At 39.4% G+C, this 20,878-nt stretch overlaps 2 protein-coding genes across 2 annotated transcripts in view; one reads left to right on the forward strand and one right to left on the reverse strand.

Annotated features, from left to right (window-relative positions):
- The window catches only part of elp2 (elongator acetyltransferase complex subunit 2), a 30,140-nt gene extending 21,435 nt beyond the window's left edge, over positions 1-8,705 (forward strand). Inside the window, exons 18-22 of the mRNA XM_058378130.1 lie at positions 1,379-1,571; positions 4,000-4,121; positions 4,845-4,984; positions 6,287-6,400; positions 8,353-8,705. Of these exons, the coding sequence (XP_058234113.1) occupies positions 1,379-1,571; positions 4,000-4,121; positions 4,845-4,984; positions 6,287-6,400; positions 8,353-8,521 (738 nt within the window). The 3' untranslated portion in view covers positions 8,522-8,705. The remainder of the gene's footprint in view (positions 1-1,378; positions 1,572-3,999; positions 4,122-4,844; positions 4,985-6,286; positions 6,401-8,352) is intronic.
- Positions 8,706-10,978: 2,273 nt separating this feature from the next.
- gabbr2 (gamma-aminobutyric acid (GABA) B receptor, 2) overlaps positions 10,979-20,878 on the reverse strand; it is a 177,112-nt gene continuing 167,212 nt past the window's right edge. The window contains exons 16-19 of the mRNA XM_058377129.1: positions 20,607-20,789; positions 20,358-20,487; positions 19,474-19,591; positions 10,979-15,535 (exon numbers count right to left, since the gene is read on the reverse strand). Coding sequence (XP_058233112.1) covers positions 15,373-15,535; positions 19,474-19,591; positions 20,358-20,487; positions 20,607-20,789 — 594 coding nt within the window. The 3' untranslated portion in view covers positions 10,979-15,372. The remainder of the gene's footprint in view (positions 15,536-19,473; positions 19,592-20,357; positions 20,488-20,606; positions 20,790-20,878) is intronic.

The raw sequence follows: 20,878 nt of genomic DNA on the forward strand, positions 1-20,878 counted from the left end.
ACACATTATGCGCATTAAATGGAGAAATTGGAACCCTGACAAGGGAAGGTTAATGTCAGGAGTATAATTTTAAGGCTTTCAATTCTTTCAAATATTGTCCTACATTTCCCTGTCAGCTGACACACCCCCAGCTGGTGGACATGCCGTCTACTTTTAGCTGCAGTAATGAGTTGCTTCTTTAAGACCTGCCACGGTGATACTACTACAGCCTTTATTCACTACACTGTAGATCACTGCATTTCATTTTACTCTTAAAGCACAGAAAGAGACAGTGATGTAGGTCTGATGGCCCTTTAACCCATTGACCACACTGAGAAGTGAATAACGGAGCAGTGGTGGGTAAGTGGTTAAGGTTGCTGAACAAAGCCATTAAGTATAAACTGTTCAACTATAGCCTCTCTTAAACAACAGCTGAAAGTGCTAGTAAGCATAACTCTGATCTGAGTGGAGAGACACATATTAAAGGTATAATCAGTGTTCTGGCAAAATATATGCGAAGCTGGCTAGTGTTTAAACAGGTATAGCTTGCAAAGTCTTTAATTTGCCTTTAATTTGAATTGGGGGCAGATGGCTAGAGTTTTAGTAACTATATTATACCTACAATCCACAGTTTCCTAACCTGGTCATGGAGCACCCCCCTGTCATACACATTGTAGTGTTTTCCTTGCTTCAAACACACCTGATTTAACTAATCAGCTTCTCGACAGCACTTCCTGAGTGAGAAAACACAGGAATGTACTGCATGACAAGGGAACCTGTAAAATAGCCAACATGTACAGGTTTTGCTGGATGTCCGTACCTCACTACGATGTAGGAGGTTTGTGCAATTTTGCTCGGAAAGGTCGTTTTTTTTTTTTATCCGACTTCAAGAAAACTGGATCATTTATTGACATTCCCTCTCCCTACGCTTGTATTGAAGCACCTTTTGATTTTATTCCATCACTCAGTCTTTTTGGTGAGTCTGTCAGCTTGGCACATCCTGACTTGGCAACACTTTCCCCACTCTTCCTTACAAAAACTTTCTAGATCCATCAAATTGTAACAGCATGTTCTGTGCAAAGCCCACTTCAGGTTTTTATTTGGATTCCGGTCTGAGCTCTGGCTAGGTCTTTCAATAACATTGATCTTCTTTTGGTTAAGCCATTCCTTTTGTTGATTTGGATGCTTTGGGTCGTTGTAGTGCTAGGCAAAGTCTGATGCAAAGATGTAGCAGGTTTGTCCAGTTTGGTTCAGGCTTGAAAAGGTCTGATTCTTCCCTACTTCACTAGAACATTGGACCATTTAATGACCTTGATACCCTCCTTATGACTGCTTCAGTTGCTGGTCTTGTAAATGTGGAGGAATCGTAAATGTGGCTTTACCTGTTTTCCGTGTACAGGCATCTAAAGCAGAGCATGCTGCTATCCTGTTGTGGAGCGTCTCCACCTGGAAACAGCTACAAGCTCTCCCCTGCCACAGTCTGACTGTCACTCAGATGGCCTTCTCCCCAGACTCACGCCTGCTCCTCGCTGTGTCCCGAGATCGAACGTGGTCATTGTGGAGACGGGACGACTGCGGACCCGATGCGTCAGGTAAAGAAGGTTCTTCCTAAGCATTTAGTAAGCAAAGGAAATCCTAAATGGTTTCGTAGTCACTATATACAGGCCACTGTATACAGAATTATTGACACCCTCCATGGATAGTGAACAAAAATTAAAGATATAAAAATATAAACCGTGCATTTAGTGATATTTTGTTTCAACAAATGAAGACATCATTATCTTTTGTTGCACATTTCGTCTGGCTTGAAGGATGACAACAATTTTGCGGATGATGTTATGATCACCACACAGAGTATAATGTAATTTCGTTTCTATCCTGGAACCCAAGTAGTGCACAGTAGAAAGCATCTTGAAAGCAATTCCACTGAAAATTGAACTTAAATGTCTCCGGTGAAATTTAAATCTCACAGCTGTGAGTGCCAAGTCTGTACACATTAAAAGCTAATTCAGGGCTGCTTCCCAAACTCCATAAAGCGCACTAAGTAGTATGTCTCAAAAGTATTGGCACCAGTTGTATCCTGACAAATTATTTAGTACACAGCATGGGGTGTGTCCCAGGCATTAACAACCCTCATATCATTTATTTGCTGTGTTTCTTTAGTATTACAGAATTATTAGAAATAAAACATCAAATAAAAGTGTACATCATTTGTGACTGTCATGGTTACCGAGTACTGTTACTAACCTCACAGTATGTCTGCATCAGAGATGGCTCTGTGCATGTCTGATACTGATACAAAGGATATAAACCACCTTTTTTTTTTTACACCCTCAATGTGAATCGATCAGAAACATTTTAAGAAAAAAGGACGAATAACATAGCTGCAAGTTGTACACCCCTAAACTAGTACTTTGTTGAAGCACCTTTCGATTTTATTCCACCTCTCAGTCTTTTTGGCATGTAAGACTCTATCAGCATGGTACATCCTGACTTGGCAATATTTTCTCCCTAGTTTCTTGTAAAAACTTTCTAGATCCAGCAAATTGTAAGGGCATCTCCTGTGTACAGCCTGCTTCAGGTCACCCCACAGATTTTTAGTTGGATTCAGATCTGGGCTCTGACTAGATCTTTCAAAATCATTGATCTTCTTTTGGTTAAGTCATTCCTTTGTTGATTCGGATGTGCTGAAAGGTGAAATTCCTGTTTGTCTACAGCTTACTAGCATACACCTAAAGGTTATGCCGTAAAATCGAGTCGTATTTGTAGCTATTCATGATTCCCTTTTTTTTTTTTGCATGAAATATACTGTTTGAAATAATGGAATATTATATTGTAATATTATAATAATATTATAGGAATTGCTCTCATCAGACCATAACACATTTTGCCACATGGTATGAGGTGATTTAGTTCAGCTTGTTTTTTGAGCTCCTTCTAGCCACTCTACCCTGATACCTTGCATGCTTTGTAAGCTCTTTGCAGACCACATAGTCAGATAAACCAAGCAGATGTGAAGAAAATCCTATAGAAACAGCTGATCTTTTGTTTGGGGTTAATCAGAATTTCTATGTCAGTTGTGTAAAAAGACAAGTGTGATGATCAGACACATCCCCAATTATTAAAGCATGTGCACACTTATGCAGTGGGGTTATTGTAACTTTTTTTTATTTTTACTTTTTCCCCTAGACATAGTTGCTGATTGAGTTTCTCTTAATTTTATAGTTATTCGTCATATTAATTCGTCACTTTCTTATCCAACTGCAGACTTGTGTTGCGCTGCTAAAAATATAATATTCAGGTCAATATTCATATTCAGATTCTCTCTGAAAGCTGCTCCACAGCCTCACAGCCTTCCTCCTTTGTCACCTTTAAGCATCTCGGGCTAAATCGCCGCTGACAGTCGTTAAGCAGGCAAGCGTCCGTTTCCCTTTGCCTATTTGCCTGTGTGTCGGATGGAGCTAAAGACAGAGGGAGGCTGCAGTCTGTTCTGGTTGAGGCTGGTATTACTCACAACTTTCATACTGTGGATGGAGGGAGGATAACCTGCGTCAATGCTGATGAGGCAGAGGCTCGGCGTCAGGAGTGGAGAACCGCTCCCCCAATCCCTCCATTCGTCTTGCTTCATCTCGCTTTGTATTTCACGCTAATGAGCGGAGACGTACCAATCAAAGGGCAGACAGTCGTGGCTATCCCAGCTAAGAATTAGCTCTGTGTGTGTGTACAGTATATGCATGTGTGTAAGGATGTGGCATCCCCTCGGTTCCTGGCAGCCTTGAGTTAGTGTTGGCGGGATGTGATGACCTGGCTGAGACGAGCACGCTGGCCTGTAATGTAGCTCAACACACACTGACATTAAAGCAGAGCACAAACAACCTCTCAGGAGTGACACAGCGCAGCTCGCTAGCATACCAACAATAGTTCTATCGTGGAGAGCACAACAAACAGTCACCCAGGATCCAGCTATAAAGCAGTGACTGATGAGAAAGTCTGATGCAGTGATGCTCTTTCTGATTCCAGAACCCAGATTCTCGCTCTACACACACACCAGTAAGGACTCAGCAGTGCACACACGCATCATCTGGTCATGTGACTGGAGCCTGGACAATAAATACTTCGTGACAGCGAGTCGGGATAAGAAGGTGAGCTATAGTTGTACTTCATAGATTGTTGCTTAATTATTTGCAGTACTGAAGCATGTGAGGTTCAGGAACAGATCATGGGTTTTTTTGGTGTTTTATGAATATTCGGACCATTTCTGGGCTTCCACTTTAGTTTTCTGTTAGTGTTTGTGGTTATATTTGGATTTATTACACAATAGTATTCTCTGTAAATATCAAATCATTACTTCATATCTATTGTTGTTCAAGTATCTGATTGGATGCCTTTGTACTTCAGAAAATATATAAAATATTGTGGAATTACTGTTTTATTATTATTATTATCATCATCATCATCATCATCATTATTATTATTATTATTATTATTGTATAATAATTGTTATTGTTGTTGCTTTTTTTGTTAAATCATTATCGTCTTTTACTTTGTCTAATTTTATCATATCTTGTGTTATGCATGTGTTTATTTTTATTTTATTTATATTTAATTTCATTTTTTCTATTTTCTTATATTCCAATTCTTCTTTTTTTCAATAAAAAAAAAATCAAATCAACAGAAGCCAAACTTTAATCACGGAGCCGCATAAGTTCATCAGTTTATAGGTTTATATATGGCAATATGTGCTTAATATAGACCAATAAAATATGGTTTGTTTTGATTTTTTTGACCATGCAGCTGTTTCACAGGGCTGTGTGTTTTTTATTTAAATGTGTCATTGACCTCTGTGCTTGCTTGTGGTGGTCTAGGTGATCATGTGGGGTCACCGTGGCTCTGGAGATCCAGTTGGCATGAATGACAGTGCAGTTGTTCCCTGTTCATCTGTTCTGGATGTCGGAGATTCAGCCACTGCTGTGGCTATCTGCCCTTTCCTTCTCTCTGACCAAAGGTAAAACACTGCATTAGCCATAATTCACTAACAGAAGAGAATTATTTTTCAGTCATTATCTTAAAGACGCTGTCTGTTTAATTGACATCAGATCAACAGTGGTGCATTTTTACTCTCACAAGTAACACCAAGGCAGATGTTCTGCCCCACTGTGCAGCAAACACTGCAGGGTTTTAATGAGCTGTTTATAACTAATTCACATATAAACACTATATTAAGTTTTATTCATAACAGAAATAAACACGAAAAAATAATATCTGTATTTTAGAAAACGTGTTCGCACTTAGCCTAAAGAAAATGTTTGTAAGGCAATATAGCACCTGCATATAGGCCTGTCATGACCTACATAAACATTTATTAAGGCTTAATTCAGCAGAAATCACCCACCAGTACATTAGACTGTCATAAAAGGTGTACAGCTCAGTTTATTAGTACTATTATGTCACAATTAACTTTACATTTCTGCCATTTGCCAGACGCCCTTATCTAGAGCGACTTACATTTTTATTTTGTTTTAGATGACTGAGCTTTGCTCAAGGGCCAGCTTTGTGGAGCTGGGATTCAACCTCACAACCTTCTGATCAGTAGTCCAACACCTTCCCCATTAAGCTACCACATGCCACATAATCCCAAATAATGATGAGGTTTAGATATCCAAGTGAAGTTTATTTGGTTGAGAATATATGAACGCTACATCTTGCAGTTACAGTGTCATGACTGAGATATGTATATTTCTCTGACTACAATAGGACATTTTAAAAAATCTGATCACCATCTAGAAAACAAAACATTTAAAGATTTCATTCCCGTTTCACTGAAAAACTATAACATATACTGTATATGCTATACATATACATAGTATATGCTTATATACTATGTATATGTGGAAAATCTAATTAATATGATTATTCACTTTATCAAAGATGATAAATCTATGGTAGAAAAGTTAGTGATCACTTATTGTGGAGCCTCTTTGTCACTCTTGACTTCATTAGTTTCTACTTGCTCTTGCATTATTGCATAATTTTCTGTGTTTTGATGGTTATTTTTATTAATTCACATTCTGACATCAAAGTTTTTTCTGCGTATGTGCATTGCGGATAATCCGGACAGCATTGTACTGTTTACAAACCAATCTTGTTATTGATCTCTGCGTTTGTGTCGTCGTAACACACATCCCCTGGCATTGAGTGTGTGAGGAAAGCACACTGGTAGCACACTCGGGGCTCAAACATTTTAAGCAGATTGATCTAACATGGGCTTTGCAGATTTTGCTCACTGTTTCACTCCTCTCTGTTGTAGCTACCTCATAGCGGTGGGTCTGGAGAGCGGACAGATTGTTCTGTATAAATGGAGGCCAGTGGACGATCTGTCTTCAGGATCAGACTGGAGCAGGTGTGATGAAAGCGATGTCTCGTATCCTTTCTTTCGCACGGTGTTGAGGATGTGAAAAGCTTATGGTCATGTGGTGGTTAGCACTTTTCACACACATCTCTTTGATCTCAGAGGTTGTGTTTTTCTCTGATCTGATAACAGGCTTGGTTCTGGCTGAACTAATCACCTCATTCTCATGTAGCCAAGCACTTCAGACTGACCAAGTTTTGGTCCGGTGAAAACTACTAACTAGCTAACAGGTTTTTCATTCAGGTAAAAAAATATTGAATTCTCTCATTTGGTCTGTGTTTTTTTTTGTGTCTTTCACTCCCTCAATTTGACAATGTTTTATTGATTGCTGGTGCAGGTGGAAAGGCCAGAAGGCTCTCTGTTTAATTGTTGTACATCAGACTTGTGGACTAAAACAACTGATCCGAGAGCTCTTGTAGGAGAGGATCTCAAGTCCAAGCAGTTTACTGAATCTAACTGAAATGATTCATTTGAATCAAATCAACTGCAAGAAGTGAATCATACAGTACCACATACACCGATCAGGCATAACATTATGAACACTGTCCTCAAAGTTGATGTTAGAAGCAGGAAAAATTGGCAAGCGTAAGGATTTGAGAAAGTTTGATGAAGGGCCTAATTGTCTTGGCTAGATGACTGGATCAGAGCATCTCCAAAACTGTAGCTCTTGTGGGGTGTTCCCGGTCTGCAGTGGTCAGTATCTATCAAAAGTGGTCCAAAGAAGGTACAGTGGTGAACCGGCGACAGGCTCATGGGTGGCCAAGGCTCACTGATGCACGTGGGGAGTGAAGGCTGGCCCGTGTGATCCGTTCCAACAGACGAGCTACTGTTGCTCAAATTGCTGAAGAAGTTAATGCTGGTTCTGATAGAAAGGTGTCAGAATACACAGTGCAGGACGGGTTACGATTGTTTTTGCAGCAAAAGGGGGACCAGCACATAATATGGTCATAATGTTATGCCTGATCAGTGTATGCTTTATACGATTTATGGATTGCATACAGAATTTTTTGTCTTACAGTCTAATAATCTGCATTTAAAATAATTGACTGCCAGAAGACAGAGCTGGAATTCAGAAACGTTTGGATATTTGGGCTGAAAAACCTACAAAAGCCTCTAAATGGTTTATAGTGTTATTTATTTATTTTGGCATTACTTAGCACTGGCTCTGTTCTGTTATTTGTACTCACACTTGCAAAACATTTGTTTCAGTTCTGTCCTATTTTTCTCCAGTGAATGAAAAATCTTTTGGGAGGCATTTGTCTGGTTTGCTGAACAAAATGACCCTCAAATGTTTGTTTTCTGTTTCGCATAAACTTGTTGAGCAGAGGTGCCATTACGGACGAGAAAAGGCAGCTGTCAGACCCAATACTAATACATTTCACCAGCAATTAAAGCCAGTTCAATAAAGGGGAAAGGATGTGCAAGGAATTTCTTGTTGGAAATGTTTTCTTGTAAAGAAATGTTTGGATAGTGTGAAACCGAATCAGATTCAATCAATCAGTTTCACTTTGATTCAGACTCCGCAAACAGGAGAATAGTTGAGCAAGCTCCAGCGGTCATGCTGCGTGTTCTACACTGCTCAGTGTTTTCTCACTTGTCCCCCAGCTGTGAATTGCCTCTGAAACACTGGTCACAGTTCTTTCACTCCACTCCAGTTTGGTGATAACACGCTGCACCTGAGGGTAATGAGTTTTTCTTGCATGAGTGACATTTTTCAACGTGTACAATGAAAAATTAAAATGGATTTGCAGAACACGTGTGTCAGTGCGTGAACATGTTTATGTGTGTACGCAAGCAGAATAGATGAGGCAGAGGGAGACCACTGACCTAAAGAGACAGGTTTGAAGTGAGAAAAAGGGAACGGCTGCTGAGGCAAGAGAAAGCTGGAGAGGAAAAGTATGTTTTTTTGTAAACTCGTCTTCCCCCTCGGCTGCAGTTTTCCTTGACCGCTCTCGTGCCTGCAGTCAAAGTCACACACTGGTGGTGAAGAGACTGCGCTGGAGGCCCCGAGTCTGTCAACAGGATCAGAGTGATGGCTTGGACAAAAACCAGCAACACACCTCAGTCCAGTTAGCCAGCGCTGGAGCGGACCACATCATCAAAATCTTCAACATCAACACACTGACTCTGTAGAAGTGTCTTACCTAATGCTCCATCCAGACCCTGCACCATCTAGGGGTGCATCAGATCCATGCTGGACCGTGTGAAGGGCTTGCTCAGAAGATTTGGATATTTGTACTTATTACACTATAAAACCAAAATGTTGTGCTATTTATCTGGAAACTTCTCTGAATAAATGATTCATTTTCTAACGAAACTGTCAGTAGTGTGTGTAATGTCTGTGTAAACTGGAACCTTCTGCATTTTCTCATTTTCTCTGCTCAAAGCAGCTTTAAAGAAGTATAGAAACATTATAAAAGTTAAAATTAAGTTACTATTTATCTTTAATATTTTATCCCAATGAGCAAGCCTGAGGAAATGGTGGTAAGGAAAAAACTCCCTGAGATGATATGAGGAAGAAACCTTAAGAGGAACCAGGCTTAGAAGGGAACCTCATCCTCATTTGGGTGACACTAGACAGTAAATAATATAAATTTAAATTATGTCCTTTGTCTATAGTCAAGTGGAGTTGTGCAGCCAAGAGATCCAGAGGAACTAGTAGGTCAGAGTAATTTCTGAGTTTATTATAGACGACTTAGACACTAATTCCTTCCTGCTGAAGTCTTCAAATGTTCACTGATGAAGACCTGAGCACAAAGCTGACCGACACAATGGCAGTTCAAAGACGGCATGATGTTCTATCCACAGCAGTCCCATGGGTCACAGGCTGTCCACTCCAGAACAAGAACCATTGGCAATGAAAGGGCTTTTGAGTCCGGACTTGTTTCAAGAATCTCTAGTCTGCATGAGAAATTTGTCAGAGCCGTGATCACTCGTCATATGTTGCTTTTTTCTGGAGGTATAATCCACAGCAACATGATATGATGGGATTTAAATTCTTAAGGCAGCAGTTCAGTACTTTTTTCTACCACTGCACCTGCCGTGATATGATTCAACTTTGATTAATGAAGCAACAATGCAGTTTGATCTGATTTAGTAGCTTCTGATTGATATGTGGCCAACTTTGTGCAGAATCTAGAGCCTGGCCATGATGATGTATCGAAAGAATATATAAAGTATCAGAGTTAAAGGAAAATTTGCATGGCTATTTATGTTAGTTTAAAATTATATTTATTGTTTTTCACTACTCAGGAGCCGCTAACTTTATATTGAAAGTTTCTAAAGGAGGAGAGGACACTTGATAGCTTTTAATTACACTGCTGCTCAGTATTAATGTTGCAACATCCACTGTTGGCTAATTTTAATTATTATAATGATAAAATCTAGAACACAATCTCTTGTTAGTACAGTCTATGTACACAGAAAAAGGCAACTGTTTTTTCCACATACACTGACATGCCAGGTTATTATATGCTACATGCTGTAGATTATACCTAATAAAGTGGCAACTCAGTGTGTGATTGAACCTCTTCCTACTTTCTTCAAACACTTTTTGTTGAATCTCAGATCTCAGCTTGTCTCTCCGGGAAAGCCAGGGTTCTTCAGTTAGAGGGTTCTGAGTAGAACTTGCTTAGGAAGGGAAAGACCTGTGTGCCTGTTATCCAGAACAAGCCAGGCCTCCAGTGTAGCACAGGAGCTGACGTGTGTACCATACAAAGCTTCGGGCCTCTGAGCCCTCAGTCAAGTGCTTAGATGCTAAATATTTGACGGCTTGACAGAGCAGACAGAGCGTCTCTGACAGGAAAACTCTGCACTCATTTTCCGTCCATCCTGTTAGCTGTGGGGCCCTCGCTCTGTCAATTATTTATCTCCCACAATGCACACTGAGCCTCTGTACTCATTCAACTCCTCCTTTCACTGTGTGTGTGTGTGTTCAGTAATACCGGCAATATAAATAATATGAGGATATGTTTTGTAACTATAATAATATTATTAATGATAATATAATGAAAGAATGCAATATATTCAAATTATTACAGTAAAAATATGTACAATTTAGATATAACAAAATAATTATAGTAGTAATTATAGAAAAATATATCAGATTATTAAATTAGTGTATATCACATAATATAAAAACCCACTTTACTATAATAATATCAATTAATATAAATTTCACATTAATAATAATAATCTAAAATATTTGGTATTAATTATTATTATTATTATTATTATTATTATTATTATTATTATTATTATTATTATATTATAATTTTCTAATAAATTTTAAATTATTTACATTTTTATTACATTTTAAAATGTAATAATAAAACATAATATATATTACAAGTATAGTAATTGTAAAGAATTATATAATTCTGTATAATTAATTAAAAAAAAAAGATCCATCTAAATTAGTTTGTATTATTGTATTATAATTATAATAGATTAATTTTCTAATAGAATCCACACCATGAGCATTATAGTCATTAACGTTCTCATCATCAGTAGCCATCAGCATGACGAAGGAAAACGATGTTCTTTTTTTAATTATTATTTTATTAATAAAAAAAAAAAAAACATTTTTTGCAATAATTTATTAAAAATGTTATGATTTCCATGCAGTTTAAGGGTACAAGAATATGAAATGAGCACATCCACGTTGATTCTTCAAGAGCTCCGGTGTGTGTTTTGTGCTAGTACAAACACACTGCTCAGGACAGTTGTGGAGCACAGAAGTGTACACTGGCAAAAATTTACTGGATATAAAAACAAAAAACAAAAAAACAAAAAGGTCAGTAGTGAATCATTTTGATCGTGATGGGCACCGATGTTCTGTGAACTAAAAACAAAACCAAAAAAAAAAAAAACCCAAAAGAAAAGTCTTTCAGCACAGAATAAATAGTTTCTTATAGCGATATGTAAACTTGGAGACGGCACATTTTCACAGAGTGGCAAACAGACATACACACTCACCGTTGACATTCTGTAAATTTTTTTTTTAGTCATTTGTAATGTCCCCTCACTATCATAGATTAATACCTCTACAGAAAAAAAATGTGTTGTATACATTATATACATCAGAAATAGTCCTTCGTGCTTTTTGGGGGGTATTGAGGAGGCGCTCTTATTGTTACACATTGTCACGGTCAATACACACACACTATTTACCTCCCTGAAAGCCTTCAGTAGTCCAGGCTTACCATCTTTTTTGCCCCAGTAACTGTCGTCCAGTGTTAAACGATTTGTGAGTAACATGACAACGTGACCAAGAGTTCCAACCAAGACCGACTTGGTTCCCGAGTTTATTGCCTGTAACAAGAAGACACTCCGTAAATCAGATTTCAGTGCTGCTTCTTTCTTTTTTTTTCTTTTTCTTTTTTTTGTACCTCTGTATCGCGTAAACTGTGTGTTTGATCAATACACACACATACACATGCACACACAGACACGCTCGATGATTTCCATTAATATTACATAACACTTCAAAAGAAAATTCCCAAAGAAAAATAACCCGGTGGTTTGGTCTCGTACTGATTTCCCCAGAGAATCAACAAGAGTATGTTTTTAAAATTCACAGTACTCATCATTACCATGAAGGACACTGACAGACAAATCAAAGTTTGCGGTTGCCATATAAATAATTTGTGGTCAGCACAGAGCTTTTTTTTTTTTTTTTTTTTTTTTATCCCCCATATATTAGTTTCAGAGAAACTGTCTATATTCCTGTGCAGAGGTTTTATTTCTTATGATTTCCACCTGGCTTTTCACGCACACTTTTTTGAGGGTGATATGACTTCGGTAGATCTGTCTGAACAGCCTGGAGCTAATTATTGCCACTTTCAGAAATGTGCATTTGTTAGAATTTGGAAAATAAATTCTACAATATATGCATAGGATACCATGCGTGGAGCTGACAAAAAAATGCAAATTAGAAAATCAGTTCTAAACATTTATTAGAATATAATCACACCTTTGGGTAATGTATGTAAATTTACCACCTTTTTATTGTTTTGTTTTTTTCTGTCACAGATGCAAATATTATGAGTATTCCTTCCGGATTGATAAATAAAGGAAATGTTTTCATAGAATAAACAGAAATGTTGTAACAGAGTATTAATAAGCAAAGTAATTGGGTTCGGTTGTTCAGTGTAAGTAAATGAGCGTATTTGATTTGACTCAATTAATAATAAGCCAAAATGATATGGGTTACTTTATACTTAAATATATTTTTCACTAATATTCTGTTACAAAGAAAAAGCTAAACACTGGAGAACAGAAGTAGGGGATCGTTTAGAGGAATTGGGGTTTATCATCAATACTCCTGAGCTCCAGAGTTTCACCTTAAAGAAAAAAATAAAATTAAATCCCCTAAGAATGAGTAGGTGAACGTTAGGGAGCCCTTTTACAACCACTTTCACTGCACTAGAGAAGGGAAAGAAGAATGACAACACATCATATGGATTTACAAAAATCCAAGAAGTATCCACAAATTGTCAAACAGGCTTCGTGGTTGGAGAGAAACTGCCCTTTTTTTTTTTTTTTTAGACATTTATCTCAATTCTGTGTTAATCGTGTTTCATAGAACAACTGCTGGGAGAAACTGAGTAAATTCCACCAAACCAAACAGTGTGTGCAATGGCTTAGAGTCATGTGACTTCAAAATAATTCATATCCATGACGAATCTATTACAATACAGCAGAGTGACAAACTTAGTGATTCAAGTGCTGTATGTAATGATGATTTGGAACTCATTTCTTACCTCCTTGGAAAAGAACGTTCAGAAACGAATCTAAACAGTGCTGTACTTTCACAAATATGCTTAAAAATGAAACCCAAGGACAGGAGAGCATCCTGGAGAGAGTGTCAGAGGCAGAGGCGCCGTGGCATTATGAAGTTTTTGCTTTATGTTTAAAGGTCTGTCTCACTATGATTCGAGCTCACTAACAGCCTCGGCGGTTAGCATGTGGTCCTCTTAGATGTTAATGTACACTGAAAAATAAATTCAGAAAAAAAAAAAACCCTAACAGTTTTGTTTTGTCTCTAGCACACCAATAAACCAAACCTATCAAAGACACTCAGGATGTGTTACTTTATCAAATAGTTACTTATATTAATCTGACCAATCAGCACTATAGTGTCCATCTGGCTCCATGTACAAGATCACAGGCACGGCATTCGACAAACGCAACAAAAAAAAAAACATAAACAAAATCCAAGACACCGACGGTGAAATATCTGCAGAAAGGAAATTGTTCTTGAGAATGGTGATACTTAGCTTATTCCAATATTTTGCATTTCGAATACAATTCTTTTGTTGTCTTGATATAGGTTTACAAAAAAATATGACAACAGCTAGACGCTCTATATCTGTGAGACATTTGTGCAAAGTTCACAGCACACAGTTACATTTCTATAGCAACTATGAGGTATGTTCTCTGTTGCTAAGTGCCAGGTAATGTATGTCCCAGTGCCACATGGGGACGGCAGCAGAATTTCCTCCTGCACCTCAGAGGCTTGTGATCGAGTCCTCGATGTGTGTGAATGATGTGCAACAGACAGCAGGCTCTCCATCCAGGCCCTGTTTTGGCTCAAGCTACAACAATTTTTGTAAAGATGTTTCACTTGCTGTGATCAGGAGAAAAAAAACTCTGCAATGAGGTTACACCATTGGGACCATTTCACTTATTGGATCCAGCCATTATTGTGCAGCAAATCGAACTGCTTTATTTCTCCATGAGGACGTGTCATCACTTTGCGTTGACTAATGAGCATTCCATAAAGACGCATTTTTCACCCAATGCTATCTACATCTCCGATGTCACTTCTGTTTAGAGCCATTAATGGATCACATTGAGAGATGACTATTTGTGTGCCAAAGTCCGTACACACAGAGGAATGATCTTTCAGCTGTGTTTTTTGACTATCGGCCCATACACTTTGATAAAATGGAAGACTGGACCTCAGGCTCTTACTGCACTCCTGCACTTCCATATGAGTGTTAACACTCATACAGGGTTTTCCAGAGAGCTATTTGTCTTGTCTAAGGATATCATGAGGCCTCATTTGCTTGACTACACAGTGTCCCTGCTTTTACCCGCTCTTAGTGGCCAGTTTACTGACCAGATAGCCAGTTTAGTTTGGTTGTTATTTTAGATATTTGCTCCAAATCTACTATCGTGATCAGTGAACAGAGGACCTTTTTATGGCAAAAGCCCTGGCCACTGGTGTGCTGTGACGTTTGCTTGTTAAGGTTAACAGAAACTACAACTGGCTCGCTTTCCCTGTGAGGCAGTTGTACAAGCAACAAGCTAACACTTTTCCACGCCGTGTGAACACCTAATCAGTGCCAGGAAAGCTGCACCAAACGTTTTCTGTTTGGTCGACAGTCTTTCAAAGATCTTCAGAGGCCATTTTCAGGAGTGCCCAGTCTTACCCGAATCCTACCCCAAATCGTTGTTTTCCCGGCATGATGACAGCTTGCTCTCATGTGTACTGTGGTGTTTGTTAGAGTGCTGAACAGGATGCTTCTGGATGGTCAGTGTTGTGAGCTACTGAAGACTAATGAGTTGACAAAGGGTCCAAGAACAGGGAGAATTGTGAAAACACCCATGGAAGTTGATAAGGCTAGCTCAGCTGGCATCCCCTGTTGCATCTATAGTTGTCTGGGACTGGGAGACCGGTTAGAGGGAAAGAGTAGGAGGTGAAATGCAGATCTTGGTGGGCACCGTGGATGTGTGAGGATGACCGGATGACTTGATGCCTCCCCCGCCCCAAACCAACCCTCCCCCCAAATCCCCCTCACAGCCTGAAGAATCAGTTTTGTTCTGACGTAGACGTAGATGGGAGGAGGGTCGTGGATGTATGTACGAGGAGGACCCCCCCAGGTCACTCACACACTTCCGTTCATTGCTGATGTGGCTCAGTCTGTTGGATTTCAAACGGAGATCTGTTCCTCAGAGCGCAAAAGCTGTGGTAGGACTCACAGGCCAGAGACCATGACCCTGTAGGAAGGGGGCATGTGTCTGTGGCGGGGACTTGAGGCCGGGCTGCTGTTGGGACTGCAGCTGGCGTCCACCCCTCCTATGGAGGGTAAGTAAGCGTGGTGCAGGATGGGCAGCTGCAACGACAGCCTGCGTTGTATGCTGTGGAGATAAAACATACAGTCATCACTGATGAAAGTAATGAATGCAAGCATGCATTTTACACTTTCTCCCATTTACATTTTACATTTCTGGAATTTGGCAGACACTCTTATCCAGAACGACGTACAGGAGTGCTTTGACGTCTCTATCAACGAATACATTAACACTGGTTCAATAGGTCACAGACTTAGGATACCATCAGCCTAAAAATTGACTTGGTGGTGTTCTCACATTTTCTCCACAATTTGCTCAGCTGCCAATTCCCATCCACTACCATGCAACAGCTATCAACCAGGGGGGTGAAGGCTAACATATGCTTCCTACAGGACACGCAAAGACTTCTGCTAATAATGCTGTATAATCAGAGGAAAGTGCTTTCTACCCTCTTCCACATACATGAGCTCACAGATGGTTACAATTGGCTAGTGTCTCTGTGATTGGCAGAAGAAAGAAAGTGTCTGCCGTCCCTTCCCCTTTAAGCATGGCCAATTTTACTCCCTTGTTGCTTCCTTATGTAGACTTATGAGTCATATTTATCTTAGGTTGATTTCAATTATCAATGTGGAAAGACCAAACAAGAACTAAAGCCAGAAATGTGGTGTCCTCATATGGACATTTAATTTTGCACCAAGAAATAAATCACATATTCTCCGAAAGCAACCTTGTCCTTACTTATTTTGTGACATAACCTATTTGTCTCCATATTTTTTTCATTCTCTTTTATTTTTATAGCAGATCAACTAAAACCCTAAGTTATTTATATAAATTTGAGCTCAAGGCTATACTGGAATTGACAAATGATTTTTTTTTTAAAGAGCAGAAATATTCCCGGTGTAAAATTTGTGGCTGTGATCTTCAGAAAGACATTACACATTACATTGTGAGTACACAGAAGCAGCCTTCTCCTAATCCACTGCACTCCTTCTCCTCACATCGCCTGATATAAAGTACATTTCATACCTGCATGCAGTGTCAGTTCTCACCCTATAACCCTGCAGAGGGACATGCTGGCAAGATCATTACATAATCAAAATGGCAGTTACATAAAATAATACAGAAATACACCTGTTTTTCTGACATATCTGTAAGATTTATGATTGAATGAAGATGCTGTTGAAGTAGATTGGGTCTGGCTGTGATGGATTTGAATGATGATGTGCCTTCTTTGCATGCTGTATAATCTGTAGGAAATTCTCTCTCTCTCTCTCTCTCTCTCTCTCTCTCTCTCTCCCCCTCTCTCTCTCTCCCCTTCTCTTTCTCTCTACTCTCTCTGTCTCTCTCTCTCTCCCTTTCTCTCTCTTTCCCCTTCTTTCTCTCTATTCTCTCTCTCTCTCTCTCCATTTCTCTTTCTCTCTACTCTCTCCCTTTCTCTCTCTCTCTCTCTTTCCCCTTCTTTCTCTCTACTCTCTCTCTCCATTTCTCTTTCTCTCTACTCTCTCCCTTTCTCTCTCTCTCTCTTTCCCCTTCTTTCTCTCTCTCTCTCTCTCTCTCTCTCTCTCCATTTCTCTTTCTCTCTACTCTCTCTCTCCCTTTCTCTCTCCCTTTCTCTGTCTTTCCCCTTCTCTCTCTCTCTTTCCCTTTCTCTCTCTCTCTCTCTCCCCCTCTCTCTCTCCCCTTCTCTTTCTCTCTACTCTCTCTGTCTCTCTCTCTCCCTTTCTCTCTCTTTCCCCTTCTTTCTCTCTATTCTCTCTCTCTCTCTCTCTCTCCATTTCTCTTTCTCTCTACTCTCTCCCTTTCTCTCTCTCTCGTTCCCCTTCTTTCTCTCTACTCTCTCTCTCTCCATTTCTCTTTCTCTCTACTCTCTCCCTTTCTCTCTCTCTTTCCCCTTCTTTCTCTCTCTCTCTCTCTCTCTCTCTCTCTCTCTCTCCATTTCTCTTTCTCTCTACTCTCTCTCTCCCTTTCTCTCTCCCTTTCTCTGTCTTTCCCCTTCTCTCTCTCTCTTTCCCTTTCTCTCTCTCTCTCTCTCTCTCTCTCTCTCTCTCTCTCTACTCTCTCACGTGTATATATTATATATAAAAATATACATAATAGGTCAAGCTTTTTTTCTTGTAGGTCGCTTGCAATCTGTCTGTTTCACCAGTTCTTCTTCTTCTTCTTCTTCTTCTTCTTCTTCTTCTTCTTCTTCTTCTGTGGTTGAAGTTGCAGTTACACTTGTTATATCAGATTGTTTTCTAAAGATTTATTATTGATGGCCATTGTCTGTGTCTGGTTGTCTGTGCTTCCTCTGCTCATTCAAGCATGTTCAGCTTTTTTTTAGGATGTTCAGTGTTTGGAGTGCACTGTTGCCAGTCAGCTAAGGCTTGTAAACACTGTCCATATGAACAGCTGTCTGAGACTTTTTGTTTCCTGTTTAACATGAAGCATGGTGATGCAGTGTGTAGCTTTTCCGCCTCATAGCTCCTCCGTAGTCCCTAAATCAGCTTACTGGAATTTTGCGTTTTTGTGTTTGACTGGGTTTCATCCAGGTTCTCGGGTTTCTCCCCTCCTCCTAAAAACATGGCAGTATATTCAGTATGTACGTTGCTTCTAAGTGTAATTGTATGCCTGGATGTTGTACCATCTGGGATTTATTTCCATCTCGCATCCAGTGTTCTCAGAATAGGCTCCAGGTCCATTACAACCCTGAGCAGGATAAAGTGATGACTGAATTTGAATATATATTTAAGGATTTCTGATACTTTGTGACACACATTACTTTCTGATCCTGTCTATCACAATTTGTTCATCTTGTATTTATATGCTAGTTATTTTGCATTTAAAATTCCACCATTGTGTTATCTGTGTACTGTTTTTTCGTACTTTAACGCTACTCAGAAGAGAGCGTCCTCCTTACCTACTTTTTTCTTGTGCTTATTCTTTCAGCATGGTGTATCTCTAAACCTCGGTCACATTTCTTTTTAGTTCCAAACTATCACACTGGTTGTTATTCTGTCATGCAAAGACAAACACAGAAATGACCACAGACAATTCAGTAGTAAATTCATAAGTAAGTAACTTATTCTGTCTTATAAGATCTTTTAGGTTGTTGGGATCAAAAATCAAGCTCAATGGCAAAGTTTTCTTTAAATGAGATACTTTTGTGTCTTGACTCTGAATAGTGACAATGTGTGTGCATCCTTTAGGCTTTCTCTTAACTAAAAATACATCAGTGAATTAAAAATATATTAAATCTGATCCAGCATGATTAATGTATCTCCTCATCTATAGTAACCACTTCATCCTGGTCAGACTCACTGGAGATCCAGAGGGTATTTTGGGAACATTGGGCACAAACAGGAATACACCGTGGATGAGAGGACAGTCATTCACAGCGCACCAAGTACACACATTAACATCTCATTTATATCTATTGGCAAATTAGCATAGCCAGTCTACATACCAGCATGTTTTTGGGACGTAAGAAGAACCCAGAAGACCCGCACGCAGACATGGACAGAACAGAGTGTTTATTTGATACAGAGAGCATCAAATAAACACACCTCTATTCTGATCTAGTAGATGTGACCAGACAGAGGAAGCCAGTGAGTAAAAATATAGCAATTCCATGTTGGAAAGCAGTGTAGAAAAGTTCTCATTCTGCATGTGGACCCTGGAGAAGAGTCTGAAAGTGTGAGTATGTGTGTGAATATGTTGATGAAAAGGTGAGCACAGTGTGAGCTCCCTCCCCCGTTTGATCAGGCATTCACGGGCACTGGGAATAGCTCTGAGTATTCCTCTCCTGCTCTTCTGTCTATTTTCAGGCCTCACTGCCTCCATCGCTTGTTGTAAATCACAGGTTATGTAACCTATTTCTCTCTTCTCTCTGCACCTCTCTTGCTCACACTCTTGTTCTCGTTCCTTCTCTCTCCCTGGGTTAATTTCGGCATAAAATTGTTTCGGTCCTCTTTAAACACATAGAAATGCACTTATTATCTGAATGGAGCTGTTAAAGCACTCACTGTTCTGGCGAGTTTATGTCCTCTAGCGGGCCTCTGCTTATTCTAGAAGGATCCATGGATCCCCTCAGTGCTTGTGGTTTCTGCTCCAGATGATTTTTCAAAACGGTTTTCTCACCATCTACAGAAAATAAATGAAAGAAGGAACACAATTTCTTTTTATCATACTATCATAACATGCAATTGTTTATTTGTATTACATCTGAAATGTCGTATGATTCATTTAGGCCAAAATATATTTCATTTCGGATCACAGAGGAAAAACAAAACAAAAAAAACCCAAAACGTATTGAAATGAGAAACCAATAATAATAAACTCTTGCTGAATCAAAATGAATAAATCATGATGCCAGTTGCATAATCTGATCACAGTGCCAGTGATGGACAGATGAATAATGTCACGCTTTCACACTTTCTTGGCAACCCGCATGACAAGTTGTATTAAAGATACAGAGGTTAAGGTTAAGGCTGGGTTTATTTAAGGCCGTGTGTATTTTTTCAACCACATCAGCATTGTAATTTTAAATTCATACAAATTTCTAATTAGATCAGCGATCGGTTTGCCAGGAGCAACACAAGCTGCTTGAGAAACACTTCACTGTTTTGCTCGCTCGACTATTCAGCCAGGATTTTTGTGCTGCGATACTTTTGATAATGATCACATTTAAGGACTCTCAGAATATAAGGGACCAAGCTGTACCTTTCCCTTTTCCTGGAATGGTACCATTTACCAGAGTAAAATCATGTTTTTCAGACATTCAGGTAAAAGATACATATTAAAGGTATAAATCATGCCTCCCTGGTGGTATAACCCTGGAGAGAAGGAAAAATTACAGTTTAGTGCCATAAGATCCATTAGGTTAGTAATGAGACACATTAGATTTCACCTTTGCCGTCTGTGAAATTGCGAATGCTCAGGATGTTGTTGACGTCCTGATAGTGGTTCTGTTTGATATACGGGGTTTTCTCTGGCGTGTCCTGAAGCTGCATGGTCACCTCCTCTAACTCCTTATCCAACTAAACACAAAAACAGACCATAACACAATGACTCTGTGTTCATATCTTTGAATTATAGGATGTTAGAAGTTCAACAGCAGGCTGGAGCAGTGGACTTGTTTTTTTGTCATGTGTCCTACCTCTGTGATCCTCATCCTGAGGCGATGGTTGTCCGCTTGCAGGCCGTCCAGGCGAGATGTGTTGGTCTGGTTAACGCTGGTCACTGATGTGGATGTCTTTGAGTCTTCCTTTTTCTGGTTCTGGGTGAACTTCAGTCGCCGGTTCTGGGTGGCTGCATCTGGATTTGTCCTCATCGTGATAAGCTGAAGAAACAGAAAGGAGACATTTGCCTTCCGTTTTCGCTGTGATCTGAATGCTAGTTAAATTACATTAATGCCACCATTAGAAACTT

The sequence above is a fragment of the Hemibagrus wyckioides genome, linkage group LG24 (genome assembly GCF_019097595.1).
Source record: "Hemibagrus wyckioides isolate EC202008001 linkage group LG24, SWU_Hwy_1.0, whole genome shotgun sequence".
Lineage (NCBI taxonomy): Eukaryota > Metazoa > Chordata > Actinopteri > Siluriformes > Bagridae > Hemibagrus > Hemibagrus wyckioides.